This window comes from Artibeus jamaicensis, unplaced genomic scaffold (assembly GCF_021234435.1).
Source record: "Artibeus jamaicensis isolate MK-2021 breed Jamaican fruit bat unplaced genomic scaffold, CSHL_Jam_final contig_332, whole genome shotgun sequence".
NCBI lineage: Eukaryota > Metazoa > Chordata > Mammalia > Chiroptera > Phyllostomidae > Artibeus > Artibeus jamaicensis.
In genome coordinates, this window is record NW_026521788.1 from 22288559 (window position 1) to 22301931 (window position 13373).

At 59.5% G+C, this 13373-nt stretch overlaps 1 protein-coding gene across 5 annotated transcripts in view; it reads left to right on the forward strand.

The window, feature by feature from the left end:
- The window catches only part of PALD1 (phosphatase domain containing paladin 1), an 84384-nt gene extending 72114 nt beyond the window's left edge, over positions 1 to 12270 (forward strand). For all 5 annotated transcript variants that reach the window (XM_037130638.2, XM_037130639.2, XM_037130637.2 and 2 more), the window contains exons 19-20: positions 8290 to 8445; positions 10436 to 12270. In XM_037130638.2, the coding sequence (XP_036986533.2) occupies positions 8290 to 8445; positions 10436 to 10588 (309 nt within the window). In that variant the 3' untranslated portion in view covers positions 10589 to 12270. The remainder of the gene's footprint in view (positions 1 to 8289; positions 8446 to 10435) is intronic.
- The last annotated feature ends 1103 nt before the right edge of the window (positions 12271 to 13373 follow it).

Consider the following 13373-nt stretch of genomic DNA (forward strand, 5'->3'; position numbering starts at 1 on the left):
TTCTTTTGTTAACTTTATTCCCATTTTACTACACATATACTACTAGAAATAGAATCGACTTTCTCATTTCACCTTTTAGCATGTTTGTGGTTATGGTAAAGAAATACATCCGCTGTTTGTGTACTGACCTTCTATCTTGCGACCTTGCTAAACTTGTTTGTTAGTCCTAAAACTTGTTTGTTTTAGCGAATTCCTTAGACTTTTCTATATACACAATCATGTCACCTACAAACAGAGACAGTTTTATTACTTCCTCTCCAGTCTGGGTGCCTTTTATTTAATTTTTTTGTCTAAGTGCTGTGGCAAGATCTCTCACTGCAGTGCTGAGTAGCAGCGGGAAGATCAGATGTCTCCCTCCCATGCCTGACCTTCGGGGGAGCCTTCGGGTGTCCGCCGTGGCGGGGGAAGTTCCCGTCCATTCCTAGTTTGAGTAGTTGTTTTCATAATTAGATGTTAAATATTTTTAAATGCTTTTCCTATGTCTGTTGAGATGACTGGTTCTTGCCCTTTGTTTTGTTGGTATAGTTTATTGTGGTAATTGACTTTGGGATTTGAAACTAACCTAGCATTCCTGGACTAAAGCCTACTTGGTGATGGCAGGTGATCTTTATATATTTCTACATTTGGTTGTTGAAGATTTTTTGCATCAGACTCATATGAGATATTTTTCTGTGGTGTTTTTCTTAAATAATGTCTTCAGTTGGTATTAGGGTGATATTGGCCTCTCAATGGTACCCTCTTGCTTTTACAGATGGGGAGACAGAAGCATGGGGAGGATGAGAGGTTATCACAAGTATATTAGTCATTTTGGGCTTAGACTGCGTGGCTTCAACAACAGAAATTTGCTTTCCCACATTTCTGGAGGCTGAAGAGTCCAGGATCAAGGTTCTGACTGATTCAGTGTCTAGCAAGGGCTCACTGTGGCTTGCAGACAGCTGCCTTCTCACTGTGCCCTCCCATGGCCTGTCCTCGAGTGTGAGGGTGGGTGGGCAGGGGGGACAGGGGCGGTCTCTGGTATCTCTCCCTATAAGGGTGCTAATCTTAGAGGTCATCCAATCATGGGCCCCTGGAGGTGCTATTACACAGCGAAGAACTGAAAGAGACCTGAATCCCAGGGGATTTCACAGACTGGTTTCCAAAAGGGAAGGACTGTTCTAGGGTTGCAATGTGTAATGTTGTTAAATGTGTTCATTTTAAAGAAAGGAAGGAAGGCAAAAAAGAAGCAAAAACTTTAAAAATCCACCTACTATCTAATGTGGTTGGCGTTTCATAAAAGAAGAGATATTTCAGTCCCAGAAAAGTAGAGTAGGTGTGAGCTCCGACTAGAGGACAGTCCTCGAAAAGATTGCGTCTTGAGATTCCCGTGGACCCGGACACTGGCTGTGGACCTGGGTTCGGGAATCACAACCGTTGGTGCTCGGCCGCCATCTCCTTTAATCAGGAAGGTGGAATGTCCCCGCTGCCTGGCTGGACCCAGAGCCCATGTCCTGCCTGAGGTCAGGGAAGCTCAGCTGTCCCGGCTGCGTCCAGATTAGAAGGGGCATCTGGCAGCTTGGCGTGTATGTGCATGTGAGGGTGTGTGTGCCGTGTAAGTGACTTGATTACGGTTGACAGGGCCCAGCATCAGTCCCTGTGTAGATGGGAGGGAAACCATTTAGATTGTTCCAGGCTGACGGGCAGAAGGAACATGGGTGTGGGCGTCGGAGGGAGCTGGGTTCCTACAGGGTTGCCTCCACCTCCTCTGACCGCTGGGTCCCCACCGGCCGGGCTGGACTAATGCTGCCTTCCTGGCAGGGTTCGTGTGGGAAGGACACGAGGGACAACGGGAAGCGCAGGGCTGGGCGGGCGCTCATGGGTGCCCAACACACGGGGGTGCTCCTAAGGTCATTGGAGGGCCATGGTGTCCCAAGGCCTTTCTCTGAGCTTCAAAACCCCCCAGAGACCCAGAGATTTTAGTGCTAAAGGGTTTAGAGCGCACACGACCCCTCCCTTGACAGAGGAGTGGGAGATCAGGTTTCCCAGGTCCCGTGTGAGCTGATGGCGGAGGAGGTGTCAGGAGCAAAGATTCTCACTCCCAGCCCAGAGCCGCTCCCCTGACCACGCCGCCCTCGACCCGCTGCCAGCGTCCGTCAGCATCTGCGAGTTCTCACTGGTCGCACGGTCTTCCTGCGTTTGGATCGGGACCGGGAAGGGCCCACAGGCCACATCAGGTCCGAGCGGCCCTCGGTGGTGTTGAGTCTGGAGCCGCTCTGCCTTCTTCCCTGGAAGCAAGTGGGCCGAGACCACTGCGCTGTCTCGCTGGCCGTGCAGCCTCTGGGGCCCCTGACGACGCCCAGGTGCGGCCCGGTCTGTGTCAAGGCCCCTGTAACGGAACGGGCAGGGCCTCGTCAGGGGAAGCTCCGTTTTTGGCCAGACAGTCCCCGGTGGCCCCGTGCACTCCCAGGCCGCACAGAAGGGCCTGCCGCGTGCGCTGCCCTGGGTCCATGCAGGGCTGCCAAGAAGTTAGATCCAGCTCAGTTCCCAGGGACTAAGGCGATTATCTTAAGACAAACAGGCCGCGAGACAGCCCTGGCCCGGCGCCCCAGGTGCAGGCTCCCTCTGTCAACCACAGTGCTCCCCGGAGACCTCATCCCAGCCGGTGACGTGTCTCGGGGCGCCGGCCGTGCAGTTAGGGCAGCTCTGGAATGCCGCGAGCTGTCACATGCAGTGTGACAAAAGGAAGGGGCTGCTTCCCAAGGCTCTTTCACACCCGGCTGGAAATAGAACCAGTGGGTCGGTCAGGGGCTCCCAGGATGGAGCTGGGGCACATGTGTGTGTGTGCGCGTGTGCATGTGTGTGTGAGAGGGCGCTCGTTCTCAGGAGCTGAGGCCTCTTTAGCTTCTCCTCCCTTCTCACTGTGTGGCCAAGCCGGGACCCTCCACTCAGGGGCTTTCCCGGTGTTTCAACAGCAGGCCCCCCGCACACACTGTAGGCTTTACATTGGTTCCTGAGGGGCGTTGGGCTGAGGATTCTCAGAGGCTTGGGAAGGGCTTCAGTCTCAGCCTGAGCCTCCCCCCAGCACACCCCCGACTGACTGGCCCAGCCTCTGTACTCGTTGCCGTCACTGTCAGCATTGTGGGGTCACCAGAGGTGCCGCTTTCTGCTACTCGTCTAGGTCCTGCCATGCAAGGGTTCTTCTCAGATCCCCGCCTCCCGGCCTCACCTGGTGCAGGCAGGGTGGGCACCACACGGGTCTGCCTGGGTGGGTGGGTGGAAGGATGGATAGGAACCCTGACCCTGACCTCCTTTATATCCTTTGGTTCTTTGTCCACATTATCGGTCTTCCAAGAGAGGGTGCTCTTTTCCAGCAACTGAGAGAGCCCTGGGTCAGGGACGGGAAACCCCAGTGCTGGCCCGGCTTTGCCAGCAGCTCCCCCTGCAGCCTCCGGCCAGTCGCGCTGGTCTGTCTGGGCCTCTGCTTTTCCATCTGCTGCCCGGGGTCACTGCCGCTGCCCCATCTGCCTTGAAGGATGGTGGCGAGCACCATCCTGGGTATGTAGGGTGCAGGGTTGGGGAGTGGTAGGGGGGCTGGGACACCAGGCTGACTCACTGGGCTGTGTGCAGGGACGGCGGGCTCCTGAGGGCTGTGACCGCGTCTTATAGGTGCTGAATCCCAGAGCCTGGCCTGGGGTGCGTGCAGAACATTTGTTGAATGAACGGCGTGCAGAGAAGTGTACTGTCCCAGGTTTTGCCCCTTTGCACTTTGAAAGCGCTGAACAAAACATGACATCTTTGAAAATCTAGTTGCCTGCCAATGGGCTGAGGGCTTTATCGTACTCCAGGCCCCATGGCCGCACAAGCCTGAGGGGACAGCCCCGGGAAGCAGCTGTTGCTGACTGCTGGGGGGCCAGCGTCTGCCCAGGAGAGGGGTGGCCTTGAACCTTGAGAAGAAGGATGGGGTCTGAGCTGGGATCCCTCCCTTAGAGACATCTTTGAGGGCTGCAGTGGTCACCGGGCCATGCTGTTCTGTTCAGGGGGCTGGGGCGAGGGCGGCCGGACTCTCCAGGAGTGGGGTGCTGCCTGGCTTGGTTAACACAGGCCCTGAGCCTCTCCTCGTTTCTCCTCTGGGGCTGTTTCCTGGAGCCTGTGCTGCTCCCGCCTCTGCACTCGACCCGGCAGGCCAGCTCCCCTCTGTCACTGCAGTCTCCCTTTCTGGGACACAAACGGGTGGCTCTGGGTCGTCCCAGGCAGTCTGAGGCAGGGCTGAGTGAAACTGCCGGCAGTGGTCATTTATGGACCTGACAAACATTTATCAAGCACCTCCTGAACGCCAGGCGCTGTGTGGGGGCCAGAGAGGCCTCGTGACAGGACGTGACGGCGCCCGGAACCCGCAGTCCAGTGAGGCAGGCAGACGCACAGGAAACAATATACAAGCAAACTGGTGGGGTGTTTTACACAGGGTCTGGGGCAGGGTGGGGCTCGATGAGAAGGCAGTATTTGCAAACAAACCTGAAGGAGGGGAGGGAGGCAGCCGTGCTGAAATCCAGGCAGAGAATGTGGTCAGTGCAAAGGCCCTGAGGTTGGAGCTGTGTGGTTTGTTTGAGGAGCAGGGACGGACAGGACAGGAGGTCAGAGGTGACGGGGCAGGAAGGACAGACTGAACAGGGCCTTGTGTGGGGTCACAGGGACTTCGGCTTCCACACGGAGGGCTGCTGGGGGCCGGTGCAGGGCGTCGAGCAGAGGGGCTGACTGGATGTTCTAGCAGAGCCGCCATGGTGCAGTGTTGATGGTAGGCAGTGGGAGTGGGGGCTAGTCGGGCACCATCACGGCGGTGAGGTGGCCCGAACCAGGGCTGTGCGAGGTGGGCGGCTTCCGGGAGCGTTTGGAGTAGAGTGGACCACATTCCCTGACTGGTTGGGTGCAGGGCTGAGGGAGGGCGAAGTCAAGGAGGGGTGCCAGGTTTGGACCCGAGCCTCGGGAAGGACAGAACTGCTACTGGGATGGGCCAACCGTGGGTGGGCCGCTGTGGGGAGAGCTCGGCAGGTCCGTCTGGGACACAGCCGGTGCCTCTGAGAAGCGCTGCGTGGGCCGTTGCACGTCCAGGTCTGGAGTCCCAGGTGCACAGGTGGGAGTCCCCAGTGTCCTGTCTGGGACCTGGATTCTAGGTGACAGTGGAAGCATGAGACGGGTGGGAGGCGCCCTGCGGTCAGTGCTTGGCAACCAACCGGGCACTTGCTGTGTGCGGGCCCTGCCCAGCTCTCAGGGCGGCGGGGGGGACAGAGAGATGGGCCGGTTTATGATCTGGTGCTTGTCCCCTGGTTCACGTGGTAGAGGCTGGTCGTGCCTTGGGGAGCAGAGGAAGCCAAGAAGCAAGCTCTGTGGGGCCGGAGCTCACACCACCGGCGTCAGGAGAGGGGCTTGTCCTGGGCCTGGATCAGCGTGGGAGGTGGGAGGGCATTCCAGGCCGCAGGAGGGGGGGGGGGTAAGAGTGCCACGGTGATGGGAAGGCAGGGAGTGGCTGAGCTCGACTGTGAAGAAGGGAGAGGGTGATCGGAGAGCTTGGCCATTGGAGTTTGTGTCCCGGCTTGGAGCTCTGTGCCCCTGGGTGGTTACCTAACCTTGCAGGTTCTCACCTGCGCCGCGGGGTGTTGCTCCTCCTGCATGGAGTTATTGCCCAGGGAGTAGAGTCTAAGCGTCAGATCTGGGTGGAACATGCTCCCCCAGCACTCGGTGTGCGGCGGGCCCTGGTCACGCCTGCAGAGGCTTGCCGGCCCCTCCTCCGTACCAGCAGGAAGCAGAGCGTCAGCAGAGCCCCTGCCGGCACCCGGGCAGAGTTGGTGCCGGGCCGACTGCAGGCTTGAGAGGCCTGAAGTGCCCAGCGCCCTGGCCACCTTTTTCGTGCCCTTTCTATTTTAGGGCTCAGTCCCGGAGGACAGAAGGCCTTGCCCACGGCACCGCAGCTAATGACTGCCTGGCCTGCCAGGCCATTTAAAAACAGCTGCGCTATTTTTGTCAGCAGGAGGTGGCTGCCCGTCCTCCTCCCCAGACTGCGCCGTGACGGGTAATGTTAAGGAAACAAGGGCCTGGATAGGAAGATGGGTCATTCCTCAGTCACAGACTTGGGTGGGGCAGGATGTGCCCTCAGAACCTTCTGGGGAGTGGCAGGCGTCACCCTCACCCAGTGGTCTGCATTTAGAGATAATTCCACCCTACCTTGCCAGTAGGGCTCAGAAGGCACCTCTTGGCCTCTCCACCCTCAGTGTGGCTCAGGCCCATCCCTGCTGGTGTCCGGGGGCGGGGGTGGGGCCCCGAGAGAGTGCAGGGCTGGCGCGGCTGTGCCGGGCACCAGGCCCAGAGCTGCGGGCTTTGCACGCCCTCTGGACGTTTCTTCTGAGCAGGCCCATCGGAAGCAGTTGGCTTTTGAGGCTTTTGTCTGGAAGGACACTGCTGATTTCCTTCCTTCTTTCTAAGAAAAGAGTCCTGGACGGGCTCTGGGCCTGTGGCTGGAGCGAGGGAGCAGCATTAGGCATGGATGGCGGATCCCCTCGCGGTGCAGGGTGGCGAACCCCTCGTCAAGCTACCAGAGCTGCATGGCACTGGCCACAGTTTGTATTTAGGGAAAACCTTGTTTCTTGGTCCACTGCCTAATTCTGAACAAAAATTGGTTGATCGTTAAAACCCATGGGCGGTCTTCCTGACCCCACTCCACACCCCCAGCAGCAACCAGGCGGCCATTCCCCAGGGCCGATCCACCAGGAGCCGTCCCTGGCCCCTTGGTCTGAGGGGCCTGGCCCTGGCCGGGCCTCTGGGCGCCGCCTCGTCGTCACCCTGCACTGCTGCCCTACGCTCCTCCCCCTCTGTCTGCCCGGACGCACCTCTCTCTTTAGCCCCTTTTCTGCCCTTCTCAGGGCACTTTTCGGCCCCTCCTCCTAACCCACCGTAAACATCGCCTCCTCTCCGGTGCCCTCCCCAGTCCAGCTACTTGCCTTCTTCGAATCGATCTCAGGGTCTGACCCCTCTGGGTGCTTCCTGTCTGTCTTCAACTGCCCCCACCTCCCCGCCCCCACCCAGCATCTCTGTGGGCAGGGCCTGTGCGTGTGTCCCAGCCCTCCGTCCTGTCCCCCAAATGAATGGACCTGTGCAGCTCTTCCTGGTTCCCAGGTGCTTCCTCACACCTCACTGTCCTGAGCGGCCCCACCTCCAGAAATGGCCGTGGGGGCTGAGAGTGTAAACGGCAGAAGCAGGCCCAGAACCTGGCTCCTGTCTCCTTGTTCACTTTCCACCCTTGCCCCATCCCCACGGCTGCAGAGCTCCTTATGGATGGTGGGGTGAGCTGGGCGTGTAATCACTGTCCACTCACACAGCCTGGGAGCAAAGACGGCAGAGGCCCCGGGGGCTGAATTACTGGAGGCAGAAGTGGGAGGTGGGGGGCCACAGGCCCCCAGAGCAGGCCCACGGTGGCTCCTGGTTTGTGGGACTGAGGCTGAGTCAGTCTCTCCCTCTTCCCAGGCCGGGATGAACTCGCTCTTGTGAGCGGCTGGAGGCCTCGGAGCCCAGGCTGGGTGAGGGCAGGGTCCACACTGCGTCACCCAGGCAGATCCCCGAGTGCGGAGCCGTGCTGACTGCTGGCCTGGCCCCTTCCCAGGCCACTGATCAGAGAACTCACACCCACCCGCCCCTCCCTGAGGGAGGCCTAAGGGCTCGGGGGGAGAGAGGAGCCAAGAGTCTTCCCTCCAGTCTGGAGAGGGCTGGGGGTTGGAGAGGAGATGTCCCCACTCGGGGCTGACAGGAGCTGGCGGAAAGGGTCCTTCCTAGTGGTCAGAGCTGGGCATCGGTCTCGGGCCCCCGGGGCCTGCCTCTGGGAGGGCCTGCCCACGCCTCAGGCAGGACGGAGGGTGCCTGAACGGGGCTCTCCCAGGGCAGCCTGCCCTCGTCTGCTCACCCCTCAGAACAGGGCGGGGTCGCCTTTCCCAAAGAGGAAGTAGGGATTGAGGGAGGCCAGGCGGCGTGTCCATGCGTCCCGGTAGGAAGTGGACTTTGGACGCCCTTGGCCTTGCCGTCTGAGTCCCTTCCTCCCGTCCCCCCCCCCACCCCGGTGCTGAGGGCAGTCGAGGATGAGTGTGAGGGGGTGAGCGTGTGTCTGAGTGTGTACGGTGTGAGTGGGCGTGATAGCTATGTGTGGGGTGTATGTTGTAAGTGTGTGGGGTGTGAGTATGCGTGGTTCGTGTGCGATGTATGTGTGCGATGTGTCCATGTGTGTTGGGTGGGGATGAACCCCTGTGCTGATGCCCGCCCTGCGCCATCCTGCAGGTGAAGGCCGCCAAGGCGGAGCAGGAGGCCCGGAGGCTGCGGCTGCGGAGCCTGCAGTACCTGGAGCGCTACGTGTACCTGGTGCTCTTCAACGCTTACCTGCACCTGGAGAAGGCGGGCGCCTGGCAGAGGCCTTTCAGCACCTGGATGCGGGAGGTGAGAGGCGGGGGGCCCAGGCTGCCTGGATGGGCCCCGCTGGGCGGGAAGCAGGCCCACCTGTCACTCTTCTGTCTGGCTGGGATTTTGTCCTGTTGGCTTCGGGTCCCCAGCACAGCGTCTGCGCCTGGCAGGCAGCAGAAGCTCGGTGAGCGAATGAGTGAGTGAACGAACGAATGAATGAGGAGGACGGAGACGAGGCACGTGGGGAACAGGACAGGGCGGTGTGTCAGGCTGGGCCCCCGCTCTGTGTGTCCCCGGGGCCAACATCGCTGGCCTCTTCACGTCCCGCCGTGTGTTCAGCCCTCGCCTGCTATGCGAGGGGCGAGACGGCATGGTGGCCCAGTCCCCCTCCACCTTCCGTACGACCTCATACGAGTTAGGTAACTGTCCCGCTGCCCGCAGTGTTAGAATGGACGCAATGTCGATACCGTCCGCACCACCTCGGAGGGCTGTGGTGGCGTCCGTGCGACACAGGGCTCCCCCTGCTGGACACTGCGCTAGGCAGCTCTGCCTGCACGGAGGCTGGACACTCCCGTTCTCCAGAGGAGGAGGGGACCAGCGCGGAGAGGTCAAGTACCTTGCTCACGACCAGCATTAGAGCCAGCTGGTGGGCAGAGCCCGCGACGTCGGCCAGGGACACCACCCTCCTCCCGGTTCTGCCTCTGTCTCAGCCGGTTCGAGCGGCAGAGCTGGCGCTTCGTTCCCTCTAGGTCAGCAGGTGGCCTCCTTCTGTCCCTGGCAAAGTGTCCTGTAATTACCCCTCCGCCAGGATGCTGGCCCCTCCTGACTGTGCCACCTGTGCTGGTGATTCTAATGTGGGTCAAGCTGCATTAGCTCCCGTGGGGCAGGCAGGTGGGAGGGCAGGAAGCTGGGGCCCCAGAGAGTGGGTGAGGGAGGACAGGGGCCTAGGCAGGGGTGCGGGTGGGGCCAGAGCTGTGAGGACGGAGGCAGGGCGGCCACCGCGGTGCACCGTGCCAGGGACAGTGGCTGCCGGGCTGTCTTGCTGAAGGAAAAGCTTTGTGCGAGGCCTTGGGGTGGGTGAGTGTTGAGTTAGGACGCCTGACGGGGGTGGGTCACACCAAGGCCAAGTTGGGGCCCTGCTCTTGAGGAGGCTGTGGCTCAGCTTCCTGGGGGCCCCTGGGTGGAGGTGGGGTGGGGGACCTAGGACACTTCCACTCGGGTTTTGCTTGGAGAGTGGAATCAGGGTGACTGAGGGCTGGGAAGGAGCTGAACCTCTCACCGGCCGAACCTGGGTGGTGAGTGTGGGGGTCAAGGGAGGAGGGGAGTGGGGCCCACTTAGGAGTGTGGGGTTACAGCCCCCGGCTAGGCTCCTGGGTGTGAGTGGCAAGAAGGAGTGAGGGCTGCTTGGGGGCCTTTGTTCTGGTGGGCCCTGCCCTTCCGCACCCCCAGGATGGCGGGGTGGGAAGGGGGCTGCTTGCCGGACGGCTTGGGCCTGGTGTCAGGGCCCGGGCCATGGGCAACAGAGCTGCGTGGAGGGTGTCCAGGGCAGCCCAGGTAGCCTGCCTGCACGGAGGCTCACAGCCAGAACGCACAGCCAGGGGCACCTGCTGGCTCCCAAGTTCATGCCACCACCACCACCCCCTGCCCTCCCTCCCTCCCCGTGGCCTGGCTGTCAGGCCCAGAGTCTGTGCTCATAGCTGTCCCTGTGGGGGACTGGGCCACACGGGCTCAGAGCCAGCGGGTCTTCGGCAGGGCTCTCACCTGCGGAGTGCTTCTGGGGCTGACGCAGCCCTGCACGACCATCCGCCAGGTAGAGGCTGTTGTCCCTGTTTTGAGGAAATTATGCTCAGAGCAGTTCGTAGTGGTCAAAACGCAAACTGTTCGCTGAGCTGGTAGGAGGCGGCCCTGGGCCCCAGGCTCAGCTGTGCACTTCTGAGCCCAGCAAGGGAAGGAAGGCGTGGCGTGGGGCGGGGTGACCCCGAATGGCACCGTCCTCGGGATGCAGCCCCATCTCTGTCCTTTCCAGGTGGCGTCGAAGGCTGGAGTCTATGAGATCCTCAATCAGCTGGGCTTCCCCGAGCTCGAGAGCATGGAGGACCAGCCCTTCTCAAGGCTGCGCTGCCGGTGGCAGGAGCAGAACCACAGCCTTGCACCTGTCGCTGCTGGGGACTTCCCGTAGACTGTGTCCCTAGCCCCATCCCCTCCAGCAGAGCCACACGAAGGCTTGGGGTGTCTGAGGTGCTCTTCACTGAAGTGGCCCTGACTTAACAGTTCCCCAGCTTCCCAGAGAGGCTGGGTTGGGACCCTTGTTTTGAAAAAGCTTTTTATAGGACAGTAAGCACATAGTCATACCTTGCAAGTGACAGGCGTGAGAGCAGCCTTCAGGAGAGCCTGGTGGGTATGTCCTGCAGACGGGCTGGCACCGGCCCTCCGAGGAGTTCGCTCCTCAGGTTGCTGAACAAAGCTGCTTGCCACTCCACAGCCACCCTCCTCCTTCTCCCCTCTCGGAGGACCGACAGCCCCAGGGCGGAGCAGCGCGCCAGTGCTGGGTTCCTTCTCTCGCATTCATTCCCTGCTCTCCCTCTCGGCTTCTCCCCTTTAGCTGCCTGAGCACTGCACTGGGGGCCTCTGCTCCCTGGGGGTGGACAGCACCCTGGGTGGCTTTGTTCCTTTAAAGGCAGCTTTACCTAGTGTTCTTGCCTCTTGTGCCCCGTCTCCAACCTGGAGACTCCCAGAAGCACAGCCACATGGCTTGGTGGGTCCAGCAGAGGCCTCTGCCTCTCCTTTCTTTCCCCTCTTCCCTCCCATGGGGCTGGCAGGACCCCAGAGTTTCCCAAGGAGCTTGTGAAGTTTCCCAAGGAGCTGGAAACATCAGGGAGCCCTTCTCAGAGGAAGAAAGAGCGTCTGGAAGGTGGATGAACCCTGTGAAAGAAGCCAGCTCCATTTGCCTGGGAGCCCGGGTGGGAGGTGCTGAGGAAGCAAAGGCACGCAGCCTCGGGTCCCTCCATCCCTCCGCCCCGTCCCCGCAGCCCAAGATGGCCCTTTGCCCCCACCTGCTGCAGCAGAAGCTCTCAGGGATGCCGCACCTGAGTGAGTGGTGGGGTGTGTGAGAGTAGGCCAGTGGCAGCCTGGGGGTCACCCAGATACCAGTCCATTCTCACCGAGGCCCACTGAGCTGCCCCCAGTAGGAGCGGAAGGGGCCAGCACGCTGACCTCCAGACCTCCAGGATCTGCTGTGTCTGTGCGGTGGGAAAGCCTCTCAGAAGAGGCAGGAGGGGCAGGCGGTGTTGGGTAGAGCCTTGCTGCTCTTGCTCTGGGGGCCGGGATCTGCTGAACACCAGGGGCTGAATGGTGGGGAGGCCGTCCACCTGGCCTGGCTTGTTGGGGCCAGGGGGCCTCTTTGGTTCAGCCCCTGAACTTATGGAGAAGAACAGTGGTTGTGTCCCTAGTCATGACATTTGAAAAGGGGACAAGAGGCTGAAGTTGTTCATATCTACCTAGTATTGGAAAATATTTGACCATCTTGGCTGATATCTTTTTGCAGAACTACTGTATGTCTGTTCACTATCTTTCCAGATGTATTTTTTAATTATTTTGCATGTATTAAAAATTTTTACTTTCTTTGCAGACAGGGTCTGGGTGAGGGGTCAGAGATCAGGGCTGAACTGGGAGGGGGTCTTTGCGTCCTTGTGGTTGGCCCTGACTTTCCTGTGCTGGGATCACTGGCCGGTCACTGCTCTGCCTCAGTATCCCCATCTGCAAAATGGGAGAATAATACTTCCTACCTACCTCACAGGGGTGTTGTGAGGATTCATTTGTGATTTTTTTGTACAGAGCTTTTGAGCATTAAAAACAGCTAAATGTGAAGTGCGCTGGGCTGCTAGTTTGTCTTTAGTGTGGAGCAAGCGTTATAGAACCAATGCAAGCTGGGGTCCCTGCTCCATCAGTGGGCAGGGTGAATCGAGAGTATCTACCTTTAGTGCTCCCTACTCTCAGAAAAGGCAGGGTTTACCAGACATCCCTCTTCTTTCACTTTTCTAGTTGTGCCTTACCATTTCACTCAGAATGCTAAGGGCTGTCCCGCTAAACCCCTCTTTGAAGAAAGCATTATACCAGGCTAATTTGCACTAAAGTGTGAAAGACTGCTATATCTAGGGAAGTGAAACAAAGTGGAATTTCAGGGGCCGTGAAGGAGGGTGGACCGCAGCCTTCATTTCCGCCCCCCTCCCCAGGCTCAGCTCATCCTCTTTGGGCCCTCCATGCTTGAACATGCTTATGTTGAGAGACCAGTATGTAAAGAAGCAGTGGGAAGAGTGAGACAGAGACAACACTGAACCTGGCTTCTCAAACTCTTCCAGGATTTGGGAAGCAAGGCCCTATGGGAGGTAGTTCTGAGGTCAGTTGCAGGTGGACGGGATGGAACGCAGGGCCCCCACTGAAGTATGGTTGGCATCTCTCCAGGCTGGGAGGGGAGGCCTCCTGGGGTCATTTCCTAGCTCAAGCAGGAAGCCTTATTTCCTGGGAGGCTCCGTGTGGTTCCTGAGCATGAGATACAGGCGTGTGTACAGGGTGACCGTGTGTGTGCTGGTTCTCACTTCTCTGCCTGGGAGGAGGGGCTGTGCGCAGAGGTACACCGAGTAGGTGCCGTGTTTGCAGATGTGCCCCCCAGGCTCCCCGGGCCTGCTCCAGCCTGTGGAAGGCACCGGCCTGCCGCGGACAGGACTGGCCTGTGTTTCAGTGCCTCCTCTAGTCAATGGCATCTGAAGCCTCTGACACACGAGTGAATATGTGTCAAATTGAAACAGCACCTGGCACCCAGCAAGCACATAACTAGTTTCAACCAACTTTTCAAGGTCTCTTTCCAAGCCCTTGCTCAGGACTGGCCGCCCACTTACTACCTACATGCCCCCAAATGCACAGATCTTAACAAATGCATATACCTGTGTGACCTGAACCGCTGTCAA